General features: G+C 35.3%; 2 protein-coding genes and 1 non-coding gene across 6 annotated transcripts; 1 reads left to right on the top strand and 2 right to left on the bottom strand.

Annotated features, from left to right (window-relative positions):
- The first annotated feature begins 8,073 nt into the window (after nucleotides 1-8,073).
- On the top strand, nucleotides 8,074-8,146 carry TRNAF-GAA (transfer RNA phenylalanine (anticodon GAA)). The gene has a single exon. It is a non-coding gene; the product is annotated as a tRNA-Phe (tRNA).
- Nucleotides 8,147-8,235: 89 nt separating this feature from the next.
- Nucleotides 8,236-10,483, bottom strand: LOC145005993 (serine/threonine-protein kinase D6PKL2-like). Of its 3 annotated transcripts, none has more exons than XM_078965088.1 (4): nucleotides 10,257-10,483; nucleotides 10,082-10,142; nucleotides 9,363-9,936; nucleotides 8,236-9,291 (listed from the first exon to the last, which is right to left on the bottom strand). In XM_078965088.1, exons 3-4 carry the CDS (start codon nucleotides 9,911-9,913, stop codon nucleotides 8,406-8,408), a joined length of 1,437 nt encoding a protein of 478 aa, XP_078821214.1. In that variant the 5' UTR covers nucleotides 9,914-9,936; nucleotides 10,082-10,142; nucleotides 10,257-10,483; the 3' UTR covers nucleotides 8,236-8,405. The 3 variants fall into 3 exon arrangements, with proteins under 3 accessions (XP_078821214.1, XP_078821216.1, XP_078821215.1); XM_078965090.1 differs by having other exon boundaries at nucleotides 9,363-9,932; XM_078965089.1 differs by lacking the exon at nucleotides 10,082-10,142.
- Nucleotides 10,484-12,292: 1,809 nt separating this feature from the next.
- On the bottom strand, nucleotides 12,293-15,117 carry LOC145005995 (uncharacterized). 2 transcript variants are annotated; one of them, XM_078965091.1, is made up of 9 exons: nucleotides 14,979-15,117; nucleotides 14,272-14,459; nucleotides 13,992-14,177; nucleotides 13,782-13,911; nucleotides 13,398-13,681; nucleotides 13,206-13,301; nucleotides 13,003-13,096; nucleotides 12,654-12,770; nucleotides 12,293-12,577 (listed from the first exon to the last, which is right to left on the bottom strand). In XM_078965091.1, the coding sequence occupies exons 2-9, from the start codon at nucleotides 14,380-14,382 to the stop codon at nucleotides 12,474-12,476; spliced, it is 1,122 nt and encodes a 373-aa protein (XP_078821217.1). In that variant the 5' UTR covers nucleotides 14,383-14,459; nucleotides 14,979-15,117; the 3' UTR covers nucleotides 12,293-12,473. The 2 variants fall into 2 exon arrangements, with proteins under 2 accessions (XP_078821217.1, XP_078821218.1); XM_078965092.1 differs by lacking the exon at nucleotides 14,979-15,117 and having other exon boundaries at nucleotides 13,992-14,173; nucleotides 14,272-14,386.
- Between the last annotated feature and the right edge of the window lie 730 nt (nucleotides 15,118-15,847).

Here is a 15,847-nt window from a genome sequence, read left to right as displayed (position 1 = left end):
AGACTCATCGGCCTCATGTCGTGGAACACCATCGATCTCATGATCTCATGCGTCAGCAACTGATATGACGGGGCTAATCGCGTGATAAAATGCCCTCCGCAAATCGGGCTGACCCCCCGAAGTCCCCTAGCCCTCTGTCCCAAATATACAGCTAAAGCAACTGGAAGGTTCAAGTGCCTCCCTGGAGTAACAAGCGCCCATAGGAAATACAAGTCTGTCGAAGGCACTCTCTCACTGTTCTTGTGATGCGTGAGAGACATAGAAATCAACCGATGCAACATTCGGTATGTAGTAGATCGAATCATCCCCCCTCGTGCGGTAGATGGTGTATAAACTGCCCCTGTAATCTCGGCCCAAAAAGTGTTCTCGTTATGGTCATCTGGCCACTCCGTAAGACAATCAGCAAGGAATGTCGGGAAGTGGACACTCCTCGTCTCATCGGCTGTGTAAACACCCACCCGAGTCGCAAGCTCTATCAGGCTGCATTCCCGGCTCACTCCCCCCAGTCTAAAGGCAAAGGCTGTCCTGTCATCGGGTGCCTTCCTAGGATCATAGGAAACTGTAGCGTAGAACTCTAGCAAAAACTCCCGATAAACAGGCTCCTGGATCCTGAACAACCGTGCCCATCCCTAACACACGAACAAATCCACGCCACTCGCGTCCAAGTGTGTGTATTGCAAAAATTCCTGGATCAATGCAGCTAGTCCAGTCCTGGTAGCCAATTCCCAATCGAATGATGGTGCTATATCAATCTCTTTGGTGAGAAGCAAGCTCAAGTTGGTGACATAACGCGCCCGGGTAGCATCGTTCAGCGTTTGTGGAAATTGTAAAAAACGATGATCGGTCACATCCTCGGTGTTGGATAAGGTGTCTAAGTCCATAACTTATTTGGTATATACTTGACCCGACCCGGCATGGTCCATTTGGGTTGCATTTCATCCGAACTATTTATGGATAATTTTATGAGAGTTATACACATATGTTTATTAATATATTATAAGTTATAATATATTAATATGAAGTTATATTATTTAATTAGTTTTAGTCTTAAATTAATTATGAATTAATTTAGAGATTAAAAGGAAGACTAATTAGATTATGGGCTATTGGTTTTATATAGTGTGGGCTATTACTCATTTGTTAATGGGCTAGGCTTATATGGAAGTCCATGGATGATCCATGGAGCTTTCAACCCATGGATCCTTGGAAAGGAAAAGACATGGGTTATTAGGGTTTCACCCTAACCATGCACACTATATAAGCATGCTTATGGAGCATGAAATGAGACTAGTGAACTAGTGTGTGTGCTTGTGTGTGGCCGAAAATACAAGAGTGTGTATACTCTCTCAAAGTTTTCCAAGTGTTTGTGGTGATTTGTGATTCCATTTGAGGCATTCACATTATTGGTGCTTGGCCCTCAAACTCCAAAGAATCAATCCCATCAAAAGGTATGTAATCTCTTCTAACTCTTTTATGTTTAAAAGTACCCTTGGGCGAGTTTGCGCGTTTGAATCATCGTTACACCAGTCTACAACAGGAAGTCGGGGACATTTATACGGGTGTCGCTGAAATCACTTCTGATTTTCAGGACTACCGTAACTTACAAGATGAGCATTGGGCCCAACAAGAGTTGCGGTGGGCTGAGCAAGATCAAAGATGGGCTACTCAAGAGTAGCACAACCGCAACATTCACCATCTGATGAGTGATATCCATAGAGTTCTTGTGCTCCCCACACAGTCGCAGCAGCCATCAGCATCCCAACCCCAATGGCCTCCCTATTATCCTACAGATTACCCTTCACAGTTCCCTCCATATCCTCCGCCCGGTCCTCAATAGGACGGCTACGCCTCTCTCCAAGCATCGAGGACGATGCTATACTTTAAGCTTGGGGAGGGGTATCCATCCATGCATTATCCCGTTGCATGTAGGTTGCATGTAGTTTTGTACATATTGCATTAATTTTCATTTCATTTTTTTTCTGCATGGAAAAATTATCAAAAAAAAAAAACGATCCAATCCAAAGCAACCGAATCTTTTCAAAACAGTTGAGCAGGTAAATGAGTCATGTGCCTTGAAATTGGCTTGCTCTTTTTATTGAAAATAAATAAATAAATAAAAATAATAAAAAAAAAATCTAAAAGCAAGTTAATCACACACGAGCACATCTCCCGAAGCTACTTGTGCAAAACAGAAAATGAGAAGATTGTCAACACTGGAGCATAACAGCAGGTATGAGTTAATTCTTTGGGACATATGACCGGTCTTATGAGTAGTAATGCTCAATTAAACTTAAAATGTCAAATTCAAAAGTTCATAAAAAGAATGCAAAATCTCAATGTCCCGCCTTCCAGCGCTCTTAAAAGTCCTTTCTACTCTTTCCCTTTTATATACCCTGTTTGGGGACATAACTTTCAACTATACTTACGGGTTTTTGCATGTTAACATTTAGTTCCCCGAAAAATGTCTAGAAGTCACTCACGGTAATAGACCGTGAGATGTCCCATAACAGAAAAGTCAAGGACGAAAATATAAAGAAATCGGCCAAATAAATAAATAAATTAAGTGTTATGTGTTAATTTAGTTATTTGTATTTGAATAATGATAATAATAATAGATCTTATATATATATATATATATATATATATATATATATATATATATATATATATATATATATATATATATATGTAAAAAAAAAAAATTTTAAAAATTATTATTATTAAGTTAATCTGTGACCTTTGGGATTCGAACAAGTAAACTCTGAGGGGTGTTCTACACCTAATCACCTAAAGCTAAATTGTTTGGGATTGATTGGGTTGAAATTTCGCTATACGGGTTCCATAGAAAGTCATGAACTTAATAATAACAAATAAAGCTAATCTGTGGCCTTTGAGGTTCGGGCAAGTAAACCTGAGGGATCTCTTTAAATCTAGCACACTAAGGTCATTTGATTTGGATGTGTTGGTTGAAAGCCTGCTACACGGATTTCAAAGAAAGCCATGAGCTTTATTTATAAAAAAAAATGTAATTAGAAAGTTTGTACATAGTTGTGTTTATAGTTTAATTGAATATTGTGTTTAGGAAAAATATTTGGCTGTCAAAAGATTCCCTTGGACTTGGATTTGAACTTATGACATTGGACTGAATGTTAATTACTTCGACTGGTGTAAGTGGTTTGAAGTTTGTAACCAATCTGGATAAATATTAGGGAATTTTTAAAAAAGATTTTTCAGAAAAAGATTGTTGTTGACCAACAAATAGCTAGAATCGAACATTGTTATATTTTAAGAAACAAAGATGGTTGAGCATGTTTTGTCACATATAATTTCACGAGAGTAAGACCATAATTTGTTCCACGAGTTGACTTGATAATATTGAAAAGGAATAAGTATTGTGATCTTTAATTCTGTTGAGTTGTACTAGGGAGTGGCCAAAGTCTTGTTTCTATTATCATTTAATATTTTGAGACTAAAGCAAAGTTAACTCGAGGCATGACAGGTACATTCTCAACTATGGTACAAAACAGGGTAATTGGGTTGGATCTTTTCATGTTTGTTTTGATTTCATGCATTAAGTTTTAAATAGTTTTAACTTTAATTTTCTTTTCTTCTATTCTATTTTATTTTTATTTTGTTTTTCTTTTTTTTTCTTTTCCAATTTAAATCTTCTTGTTCTTTCTTGAGGACAAGAAAGGTTCAAGCTTAGGGAGATTTGTTAGGTGCATTTCATGCATTCATTTTTATAGTTTTAGTTCATAAAAGTGCATTACATTTAGGTTTAGACTCATGCATTTTGTATAATTTCAGGATTTTTCATGATGCAATTCCATTCACACGCTTTTGGGATATTTTAGGGACTTATGAAGGTTGGATCTTGTTGGAGGAAGTTATCAAGAGTTGGAGACAAAGTTGTAGAAGTTTTGGAGCTTTGAAGAGAGAGAATGAAGAAATGAAGAATTTGGCTTCACAGGAGTTTACACGGCCGTGTAAATGGAACCCTTTGATTTACACGGGCCGTGTAAACGTCTCGGCAGTTTTAAAGTGGTTTTATCTTCTTATAATTCAGACAATCAGTTTTTATAAAAGTTAGGTCGGATTTTGGGAGGGGAAGAGACGATTTTCAGAGCTTTGGCAAGTAGATTAACACTTGGAAAACACTTTAATTTCTTTTTGTAAGTCAATTTGAAGTTTAAACTTGTTTGATTTGTAGTCCAACCTAGATATGTGTGGTTGATTTTATTATCATTTCCGAATCTGAATTCTTAAGTATGTGTTGTTAGGCTGTAACTTGAATTTGACTTATGTTTAACATCTAGTAATTTTTGATTTGATCTTAATCATGTGTTTGGTTAGTTCTCTTTTTGACTTGATCAATGAACTAGGGTTCTATTCAATCTAGTTAATCAAATCATGAAATTCGTATATGCTTTATGATTTGATGTTAGTAACACTCACTTACTTGGTTGTAATTAGATCAAAATTAGTGCAATCAAAGATTAAATGTTTATATTCCCAAGCTTAAGAGGAATGTTAAACATTGTTGGTAATTAATGCAAGAACCTAATGTCATTTAATGATTTAATGCAAGAGCTTATTTGGGTTGAATCAATTAAATGAAATTTTATTTAAAGAGCTTATTTTGAATAAAATACTTTTGCCAATTTGGATATTAGAGTTTATTAATATCCAACTTACCAACCTAGATTGAACATGAGTTATAATCATATTACATCTTTCAACATAATACATATATAAGAGTCAAAATCGGAAATGTACTTCTTTTACTGCGTTTGTTTTCAATCTTTCTTATTTATGAAGTTTAATTCAAGTTTAAATACAAACCCCCATTTCAATATTACTTGTATTATGTGTGAAAATATGGCAAGATAAAAAGTCTCGTATCTCTGTGGACCGACCCTGCCTACTCTATACTATCTTTAGTATTAGAAAAAGCAGTGATTTGAGTTATATTAATATTATTTTATCCCATCATTTGTTGGTTTGACACCCAAACAAAACCGTAGTTGATTCAACGTGCGAATCAGAGTACGTTACAGCGAGCGAAGCGTCAAAGGTGGCGATATGGTTGAAGAACTTCATTGGAGACCTTGGAGTTGTACCTGCCATAAAAAAGACTACGGAAATTTTCTGTGATAATGAAGGAGCGGTTGCCTTGACCAAGGAACCGAGGGATCGTGGTAGATCTCGACATATCGACAGAAAATATCACTTTATTCGACATCGGGTAGAAGAATGACTCCTCACAGTAAAGAGGGTATCGTCAGAGGATAACCTAGCAGATCCGCTTACGAAGGGAGTGAGTAGGGTTAAGCACTTGCAACACGCTAGGAGCATTGGGCTGAAGGACGATATTAGTTTGGATTAGATAGTTTAGAAACGTGTAATAGATAAATGTAATTGACATTTGATGATTAAATAAAGGATTATTATTTATAAGTAAAGTTACTGTCTTATGTTAATTGTTTAACTATTGTTTCACTTTGCATGTTTTGACTTCCTGAATAATTGAGTTAATTAAGAATAATCGAATAATTCAAACGGTCAACAGTCATTCATATGTTGGAAGTAGGTATGAATGAAGACTGTCATGAATTGGTGCGTAGATTGTCTGAAAAGGTATTAGACATAGCAAAGGTTTGCTACAACGTTCATGAGTGCTTATGAACAAGTTTTGAGCATCGGAATAAACTCGTGCTTGTTGGAATCACTTCATGGAATTTATCACGAGTGATCGCAAGACGATAATATCATATGGTCTTAAAACCAAGATATATGGTTTATTGTTTGCTAATTGGTTGTGCATTGATAATGCGAAAACGCATCAGTAACTTGATGTCTTAAAACGCATTGTTGTGTATAATTTGATTAGTGAATAGTAAATGCATATAATTTGAAGTTTATTTGTTCCTTTTATCCTAAGAGGGTAAAAGCGATATCAGGGCCCCTCGATGATTTGATTTGAATTATGTGTCGGGCCTGGTCAGGACTGAATTGATGTGTTCAATTAAGTTCTATGTCAAATGAATCTGAGATCGAGAAAAAAACTGATGGACCATAAGTATGACTATGTTCCATGTGATTGTCCGCACGATATCTAAAACAAAGGACTGTGTGATCCCTTATCTAAAGGACGGGTTACTAATAAGATTAGAGTTCGACAGCGTCTTTGAGAGCTACGATTGTTAATCGAGTTATGCTTGCATTTATGGTTACTAGACTTATCCAAGTGGGAGACGGTTGGATTAGTGTCTAAGCCCGTAATCATATTTGGTAAGTACTTGACCAGGTTGTGCATGGTCCTTTTGGGTTGCCTTCACCAAAGCAACTTGACTGGAGAAATAATAGAGAAATAGGTTATTATGATTTATTAATATGTTATAAGAATAATATAATAAAAGAGAAATCATATTTGTTTAATTAATATTGGTCAATAATTAATTAAGAATTAATTTTGTGATCAAAAGTAGTTAATTAAACTAAATGGGTTGAATTGTAATTAGGTGATAGTTGAAAATTAGGGCAATGGATGCCCTATGGATAGGGTGGACGAATTCAAGGGGATAAGGCCCTAGAATTCGTCCAAGGATAAGGCTTCTAGACTTATCTTATGGGCTGCTTAGTGGGCAAGCAACCAGATAAAGGATAAGGACTGAAACCCTAATCTCTACCCTATTTAAGGACCCCTTGGTTAAAGGAAATTGGCCACTTGATCCCTAGAAGACCTAGAGCCGATTTTCTGCCTCTCCCCTCTCTCTTTCTTGCCTCTCCATTTGCTCTTGGTGTTTGTGAGCCATTAGAGGTACTACACTTGTGGTACTTGCTTTCAAAGATAAGAAGATTAAAGGTTTGAGTTGTTATTACAATATAACAACAAGATGTATGTAATCTCTTCTACTATCTAGATTTTGAAATACCTAGGAGCATGCTAGGGCTCTTCTTGTGTTCATAATGTTGTGTATCTAATAGTGAAAACATAGATCCAAATATATGGTTGCATGGACATATAGGATTGTTTGTATAAGAAACATCAAAAAATACCCTCATATTTCAATTTTATATTGTACTTGGAATCTGGTATACTCGTAGAAACATAATCAATCATTGGAGACTTTACCGCGTTCTCCCATATCGGTTTTGAGATGCTATCATCCGTGTCTATGTGTGACTGTTACATGTTTATATAACAATTAAGCTTTTAACTCGTTAAACTACATGAAAGAAGCTTGAGATAAAATAACTTTACCTGTTCAATGAAATCGTCCATGTTTTTGTCCGTTGATTTTTTGTCATTCAAGATTTCATATGGTGATTTTTTGTCATTCAAATCGTCTGTTAATTTGTTGTCAATCAAGAAATTGTTAGTTGCATGGAAGAGTATATATAGGTTGTAATTAAAGATGAAAAACATCGATCGACTTAATTACCAGGTGAGTAATCAAAAGGCAAAATAAGCAATAAAATTTTGATAATAAGAAATTGCGATTTAATGGATACGAATTAGAATTGTGTAATAAAAAATCATAATTGGCAATCATAGTCTATACTCCACATTGTATTACCTGATACGACTTCAGTTGTCATCTTCTCGGAATTGATTCTTCGTCAACAGGTGTTGCTTCGCTACTAATGATGACATTGAATGAAGAGAATACTTCTTTGAAGTGTGCGTCGTATGTATGCAATTAGTTAGCGCAATGAATTTCGTATACTTCCAGGTACGTGATCAGCAAAAGGGTTACAATAATTGGGTCAATTTTGGTCGACCCAAGTTAAGGCAAAAAGGTTTTAAGTATTGAAGGGCAAATTAGTCAATTGACATTATGTTTTTAAATTAAAATGATTATAAAATACCAAAACTGATTAAAAACATTTTGAAAATGGTTAAAAAATAAATTTAGGCGAATATGATATTTTAAATGTTAAGAAGGGTATATATGATATTTAGATTTGATGTCGAGTAAATATGATATTTTACGTTCCCAAAGATTTATTTATCTGCAGGGATAAATTCTACTGGCATGATATATGTTATGTCTAAAAACTAATTCATCTGCTGGGATAGCTCAGTTGGGAGAGCGTCAGACTGAAGATCTGAAGGTCACGTGTTCGATCCACGTTCACCACATTTTACTCTCATTTTGTTAATCCTTCCTTTTTAGGAAATATTGTTTCACTTTTTACATGTAAAAAGTAAAAAACTAGCGCAAAAAGGAATAATCTGAAGAATGTCGTCGTATTAACATTTACAAACACAAAATTTTCACATATTTCAACAGTCGTCCAAACAAAAACATCATAAATTTCTTATCTTTCCACAGAAAAAAAAAAAAAAATCCAAACGAAATTAAAAAAGAATGCTTCACATTTCAGAATGTATAACTGTTTCAAAAGAAATCAAACTCAAGATAATTCTCGGATCCCTTCTTCTCAGGTGCAACCACGACAGCAGCAGCGTTTTTCTCGCAAAGGGATGTCATCGGAGAAGAATTCCGTTCAAACACCACCGCCTTTGGGATTTCCGGTGGGGTTGCACAACGAATCAACGCCCAATTAACACCTTCAAAGAAAGGATGTTGTTTGATTTCAGTAGCTCCTCTCTTGTATGCCAATCGTTGCTTTGGTTCTTTCACCAGCAAACCTCTCATCAGATCCCTCGCCGGAAAACTCACAACCGGCGACTCCGGGAACCTCAGCGGCTGCCCAACCACATTTGTCAACGTCGCTCGATTGCCTGTCCCTTTGAACGGAGTTTTCCCAAAAAGCAACTCGTACAAAAATATACCAAGCGTCCACCAATCCACCGCGCTGCCATGTCCTTCGTTTTTTATAATCTCCGGCGCCAAATACTCATGCGTCCCAACAAACGACATTGACCGGACACCGGTCGGCTCCGCCATAAGCTCCGGTAACGGACTCACCTGGTTCCCAATTTCCGATTTCGACTTCAATTTCTTATCTTTCTTGGATCTAAACATTCTCGGAGAGAAACAAGAGGTAGAAACTACACATGAGGGTTGGATACACGACGAAGACGACGGCGGTTCGATGCAATAACCACCGGAGCTCTTCTGTAAAGGATCGTTCTCTAAAGACGCTGAAAATAAATTCACAAGCGTTGGACTGACTGAACAACGAAGTGAAAGATCAAAGTCGGTAAGCATTATATGACCATCTTCCCTAACAAGAACATTTTCCGGCTTCAGGTCACGATACACGATTCCAAGCATATGCAGGTACTCCATAGCAAGAAGTATCTCAGCAACATAAAATCTGCATAAGATTCAAAAGTTTATTGAAAAACAAAAGATCTGGGAATATTAATTAGGTTGTCATATACTTACTTGACAGCTTGTTCACAAAATCGTTTTCCCGGCTGGCGTTGCCGGAGCATATGCAAATCGCCGCCGGGGCAAAACTCCATTACCAAACACGAGAACTTATCCGTCTCAAAATGAGTATACAAACTGGGAAGAAAAGGATGATCCAAAGATTGAAGTATTTCCTTTTCTGTTTGCGCTCTTAATAACTTATTACGACCTTCAAGCGACACTTTATCCATCACCTTCATTGCATAATACGATTTGGTACCCGTAAGCTCGCAGAGATAAACACTTCCGATGTCCCCGCAACCCAATCTTTTCAACAATCGAAAATGATTCAGACCCAGATTCCCATCTTGTAATCTAACACTCTGAATCGCTTCCCATCTTGAATCGTTTGATTTATGAGGTTTGCTGATGGTGGCGCTCAACGTGCTGTAACAACTTTCATCGCTTATATCAGTGCTTGTACTTCCTCTACACATGCTACTCTTTCCACTCTCCACAAAATCTGTTCTTTCACCACCAATTATTGGATCTTTAAACGGTTTCATTTCTCCGATTGAACCCATTGTTACGATTCAGGAGCAGCTATCTACACACACACACACACACATATATATATATATATATATATATATATATATATATATATATATATATATATATATATATATATATAGAAAGAAAAGAAGATTAAAAGAAGTAAGAAGAAACGTATGATAATCAAGAAAACGAACACATGAGTCTTGATTCTTGGAACTGACACAACTTCCCTCCATAATATTAACCCTACAAAAACTACCCCCACAAACAACCATAATCTAAAAGACAATAGGGAGGGCCATAAAACCCACTTTGATTTACAGAAAGAAAAGTAGAAAAAGATATGAGGGGTCATATATAAAAGCGTACCTGAAAGATGACAACTTTAGGGTTCTTGTTGAATGTTGATTGTTGAGGCATCAATGAACATTAGCTAGGAAAGAAGAGGAGAGGGAGCACTACCATTAATGGTGGGAGTGTGTGTGAGATAAAGAAAGAAAGAGAGGGGATCACTATCACTCTCTCCCATAATTCATAATGAATTGTGGTCTAAAGAAGAAGAAAAAAGGTTTCGAGTGTTGGGGCTGTCTATGTGGGCTACTACCATTAACATGGAGGAGAGAGACAACTATAGCCTGTGAGGATATATAAAATATCCTTTTTTTATTTTAAATTAAAACTAAAGGTTTTAGGGTCAAATATTTGATTATTGATTATTTATTTGGATCGAATATAATACGCCAAGGATGTAAACCGGTTTGGAACCCATCCGAACATAAAGAACCGAAAATCAATTTAGGAGTAAATGGGAAACCGATAACCAGATCGAATACCACTAATCGGTTCCAACCCTATCTAAAAAGATGTTTGGTACCGGAATCGATCTAAACCGGATCGGAACCAAAAACCGAAAATCATGAATTTTGGGGAATTTGGAACCAGACTGAATACTGTAAACCGGTTCCAACCGCTTCCGGTCTAAATTTTCGATTAAAAAGCACATCACTATAATATTTTGTATTAATATGTAATTTTTTTAATTGATTAGTTGAAAATAGTCATATAAATTGTTTTAAAAGAAAAACAGTTTGATGTATAAAATCATTTAAAAAAATGTTGCAAAAACCTATTTGACTCATTCACTTTTATATAAAAAATTAGTTTTACTTATTTGACCTTTTAGAAACTGTATGATATAATGTAATCAATTTAATTAATTAATTAGATTATACGGAGTATTATGAGATTTCATAAGATCTATAATGGTTCAATGGAACATATTCGAGTACCATGAAGTAAAAATCCACATATTAAATGAGTTAATAAAAGAAATTAAATGTTGTTAGACATATAGAGTATAGACTATAGACGTTAAACGGGTCCATGTCATGAGAAAAATGGTTCGTGGTTACAATGTGGGTTATTTCTGTAATTTTACGCTTACATTGAGAATATTTATGTAATTTTTACATTTCATGCTATTACAATCTACACATGACCATTTATGTAATTTGACTTATTATAAATGATCTATTTCTATAATTTTGCAAATTAAAAATTATATCCCTCTTTTTGTTTTGTTTTTAGATTATATCCCTCTTTTTGTTCTTCTTTTTGTCCATTTAGACCAAAATCCAGGCTAGATGATAGTGGAGGGGTACTTTTATGGTCAAAATGAATAGTATTTTGGTGATATTATGCCACCCGATATTGGTATGAAAACAAGACTATACTTCTGTCAAACGCTATCGACTTTTCTATTGCTGTTAACACGACAATTTTCATGGAAACAGCATGCTTTTTTCAAACATATAATAATATGATAGAATTTCAATCACAACAATTAAACAGTTACGCATCTCATGTTAATAAATTTAATAATGTTAATAAATTTAATAAGATTATTTAAATAGTATTATTTTCCTTCTAAAACAAGCATGATAAATTTCATTTTGTGTTATCAACGTCATGAAACGAACCATTGTTTCCGTTACAATCAATGCCCTCGACGGTCGACCTCTTTCGACAACTTCGATTTTAAATGTGAATTATGAGATTCCGCTATTTCATGTTTATTAAAAAACACAACTTGGGCTTTTGGAATAAGCGCAAATTAAAATTAAAATCACACAAAAAAAAGGAAAATATCAGATAACGGAAGACAGAATACATGGTTTAACAAAAATATATATATATATATATATATATATATATATATATATATATATATATATATATATATATATATATATATATATATAAACATCATTAAAAGCGTTAAATAAAAATAAAAATGAGTCGTATGAAAGTGGGGACATATAAGATCAAGTTGTATGATTCACTTGCCTAAAGTAGTTAAAGGGGCCATCTACTTTACTACTCATGTTCCCACCCCACCCCATCCATCATCACAAATCACAATCTCTTCTTTCATTTACAGCCATCATATAATTTCCAACATTTTTTTTGCTTTTCCAAAAAATGGTCATAAACTATGTTTTACACATGCATTAAAAAAAAAAAAAAAAAAAAAAAAAAGTTAGGATATAATGTAAATGTAACACTTTTTGAAACATAAAAATGAGACTACGACATCTCAGTAATAACACGTTCACACTTATCTTCCAAGATCTGCACAGCTTCAGTGAACAGCACCTCAGGTGGCAATGCTCCAGTAGATTCTATAGTGACTGAACCACAAAATAAAAATAAAAATAAAAATAATCATTAATAGTATAACAGAATGTAAGTATTTGTTGCACTTACAGATGAAATGATCTTTGACACGTCGAAGTGCCACCTTTTCCTCCCATCCAGGCTCCCTAATGCATTCCCTGCAAAGGGTACAAGCCCTTGGTCTACCCACACTTGCCCTCTTCCTACCTGTCCCATCATTTCATTTACACAAATATTATCAAGACTAACTTTAACTTACATTTTTGGTCCCTCAGTATATTTTGGTCTCTGTTCCAAATAAAATGGCTATTTTTTGTCCTCGAGTATAGCTGATTTGCAATTTTTTATACTTAGGGACCAAAGATGTAATTTACGCTAGAACCAAAGTACATTGCTATTTCTTTCACTTATCGCTTATGTGAAGGAAACTGGATGTTACCTTTAGCAATATCCTCAATGTCAAACACATTGACCGGGCATTTCTTTACAAGTTCCTCAGCATCATCATCCTCAATGTCTTTCAACAATATAACCTAAAACAAAATGAACAAAAGTATGTTGCTATTCCTGTCGCGTGTAGCCACAGAAGTAGTAGAGATTTTTTTTATTAGAAAAAAAAAAAAAAAAATGAATGTTTTTCACCTCAGGGAGCATTCTATACCAAGCAGTAGCCACAGGAGACCATTTGGCATGTGTTTTACCAAGGCCTTTACATGCATGTGCTTCTAGCTCAATCTCCTACATATACATAATCATAAACAATTAAAACAAAAGACAAGTTTTAAATTGAAATTGTATAAAAAACAAAAATAATGTTTTGAATCAAATAATCACCTGCCCGGGTCCAAGCTTTGATATAATGATACCAGGAGTGAGAGTAATAGGATTGGTGGAGAACTCAGGCAATGAGTCCTGGCTTGAAGTAAATGATGTGTATGTTTTTGGTTTTGAATTTGGATCTGAAGCATTTGAATTTTCAGTTGGCAAAACGTATTCACTGCCAAATGGCAACCATTTGAGATCATGAGAGTACACTGTGCGTCGTTCACCGGATCCTCGAGGATTCTTGAAATGGAGTTTGAAGACAATGCAGTTTTTCTCATTAGGAACATCATTTTCTGAAGAAAAAAAAAAAAAAAAGAAATGGGAAACTTAACAGTGTAAAAACTAAAGAGAACCACAAACACAAACAAGTGTGCAAAGAGAACAGCAATAAACCTGACATATAATCAAACAGCCTCGGATCCACTTTTATTGGTATGAGACCAAGTCTATGGGCAAGCACTTCATCTTGTACTACTGATGAACTGTTTGCAACAAGAACCTTCTCTATGGCCATGGTGGGAACCTGTATACAAAGAACCGAATCTTTTTATGCAACCTGAAAACAATTATCCATGATGAAGAAGAAGAAGAAGAGGAAAATACCTCAGAGATGAGGATTCTTCTAAAAGCATTCGCGATAGAAGCATCAATCCCGATCAAATCAAACTCCATGTCATCTTCGTTGAGTTTAATGACCTTGACTTTGAAGTTTTTCTTAAACTCATCAAGCCTTAAGCTGTTATCAATCCCCATTGATGCATACGCTCCAGAATAGTGTATATTCTCTGTCTTCATAACCAAAAACAAAAAAAATAAACCAAACTCAGTCATCGTTTTAACCTAAACCAACAACTCTAATCAAAATTAGAGGAACCATACATACATGAGTGGGAGCATCGTTATTGCAGAAGACGCGAGTTTTCTGGAGTTGGAGGTGAAGAGGAAGCTCGTTCTTGGGCAGTTCCGGCAAATCCCAAAGCGGAATTTTTGGCATCGCTGCAAAATCTTTCTTTCTTGGTGTCCGACCAGGGTTTCAATACAAATTCTGGTTTTTGGACAGAAATACCCTTCCTGTACATACATATTCATATCAATAAAGACATGGTTTCAATACAAATTCTGATTTTAGACAATCTGATTCAGAACAGTCGAGATCAAAACAATGAAAACAGAAATTATCTACAGGGTATAACAACTGTGTACGTTTATATACTCTTGGACACTTTATGAAGAACAAAACAACTTTCATGAAAACAGGGGAATGAACAACGAAACAGATTCATGTAGTGATTTTAAAGGACATTTAGAGTCTGCTTTTGGAAACAAAAAAAAAACTACAGAAACTCAAACAAAAAAACAGATTACTTAGCAAAGAGGGAAGGAATCGACTCGCAGGAAATCGATTATCAGCAAAAAAAAAATTATAAAGTGGTATATTTTCCTGTTCAAACACATGAAATCGAATCTAAAAATTGATTTTCAGCAACCAATTGATTATGTTCTACATAGCAAGCAATGTATTCTATGAAAAACACTGGTCAATTGATGTTTATCTACATACCAGCGATTAAGAAAAGGAGAGAGACTCACCTATCGGTGCAACAGATGGAGACGCAGTCGTGTGGTATGGAGAATCCTTGGGGTTTAATGGGGTTTAAAGGTTAGGGTTTTGACAGGTGAAGCTAAAAGGGAGAGGCTAACAATTTGCATATATAACCTTCTTATCTATATGTTTGCATTTTACCTACCTCAACTGGCTATAGTTGTACATACCATAAAAAGTGGGAGAGGCTAACAATTTGCATATATAACCTTCTTATCTATATGTTTGCATTTTACCTACCTTAACTAGTTATAACTGTACACACAATAAAAGTCACAATGTTTTTACGTATAATTGATAAAACTTAATTGTTATTTTCTTTTATTGGCTCTGACCACAAATAAGACGTAGAGTTATCACTCTAGTTCATTTAACGATTTTCATAGTTAGCTCTATTAATCTTTTTGCAAAATCAATTCTAAAAGTTCAAAATTAGTTCTGTAGTTTGCAAAAAATTACACTACATGTCCAAAAACAGCATGTCGAGATGCCTCAACACGACGTGTTGCAGTTGGGAAGAAAGCCCTAATTTTTAGGGTGTTGCGACCTATTTAAAGGCTTTAAGTCCATTAGTTGGCTTCCTTATCAACCTCCTCTATCCAAAAACCTTAAAATCGAGTATCATCTTCCTCTGTTGAGTATGTGAGCTTGTGGAGAACCTTGTGTGGTCATTTTTGGTGCATTTTGAAGGAGCTAAAGAAGTTAGGAGTTGCTTGGCTTAAAGAAGAGGTCGTAGATCGAGAACCACCATCTTATTTGCCAAGTTTTTGAGGTATCAAGCTCTCACCTTGCTTGTTAGTTACTTAGATCTCTTCTTGGGTTAGATTCTATGTTTTTAGCCATGGTTGGGTGGATG

The sequence above is a fragment of the Lactuca saligna genome, chromosome 7, assembly GCF_052625555.1.
Source record: "Lactuca saligna cultivar CGN05327 chromosome 7, ASM5262555v1, whole genome shotgun sequence".
Lineage (NCBI taxonomy): Eukaryota > Viridiplantae > Streptophyta > Magnoliopsida > Asterales > Asteraceae > Lactuca > Lactuca saligna.
Note: the sequence above shows the minus strand (reverse complement) of the source record. Positions and strands in the feature narration are given on the sequence as shown.

What these genes read in the sequence shown, in the direction of transcription:
- LOC145005993 (XM_078965088.1), bottom strand. Translation starts at nt 9,913, where the DNA reads ATGGGTTCAATCGGAGAAATGAAACCGTTTAAAGATCCAATAATTGGT. An exon ending in TTTTGTGAACAAGCTGTCAA is followed by an intron (nt 9,292 to 9,362) that starts GTAAGTATATGA and finishes AATCTTATGCAG; the next exon opens with ATTTTATGTTGCTGAGATAC.
- LOC145005995 (XM_078965091.1), bottom strand. Translation starts at nt 14,382, where the DNA reads ATGCCAAAAATTCCGCTTTGGGATTTGCCGGAACTGCCCAAGAACGAG. An exon ending in ATAACGATGCTCCCACTCAT is followed by an intron (nt 14,178 to 14,271) that starts GTATGTATGGTT and finishes TTGGTTATGAAG; the next exon opens with ACAGAGAATATACACTATTC. An exon ending in CAAAGCTTGGACCCGGGCAG is followed by an intron (nt 13,302 to 13,397) that starts GTGATTATTTGA and finishes ATGTATATGTAG; the next exon opens with GAGATTGAGCTAGAAGCACA.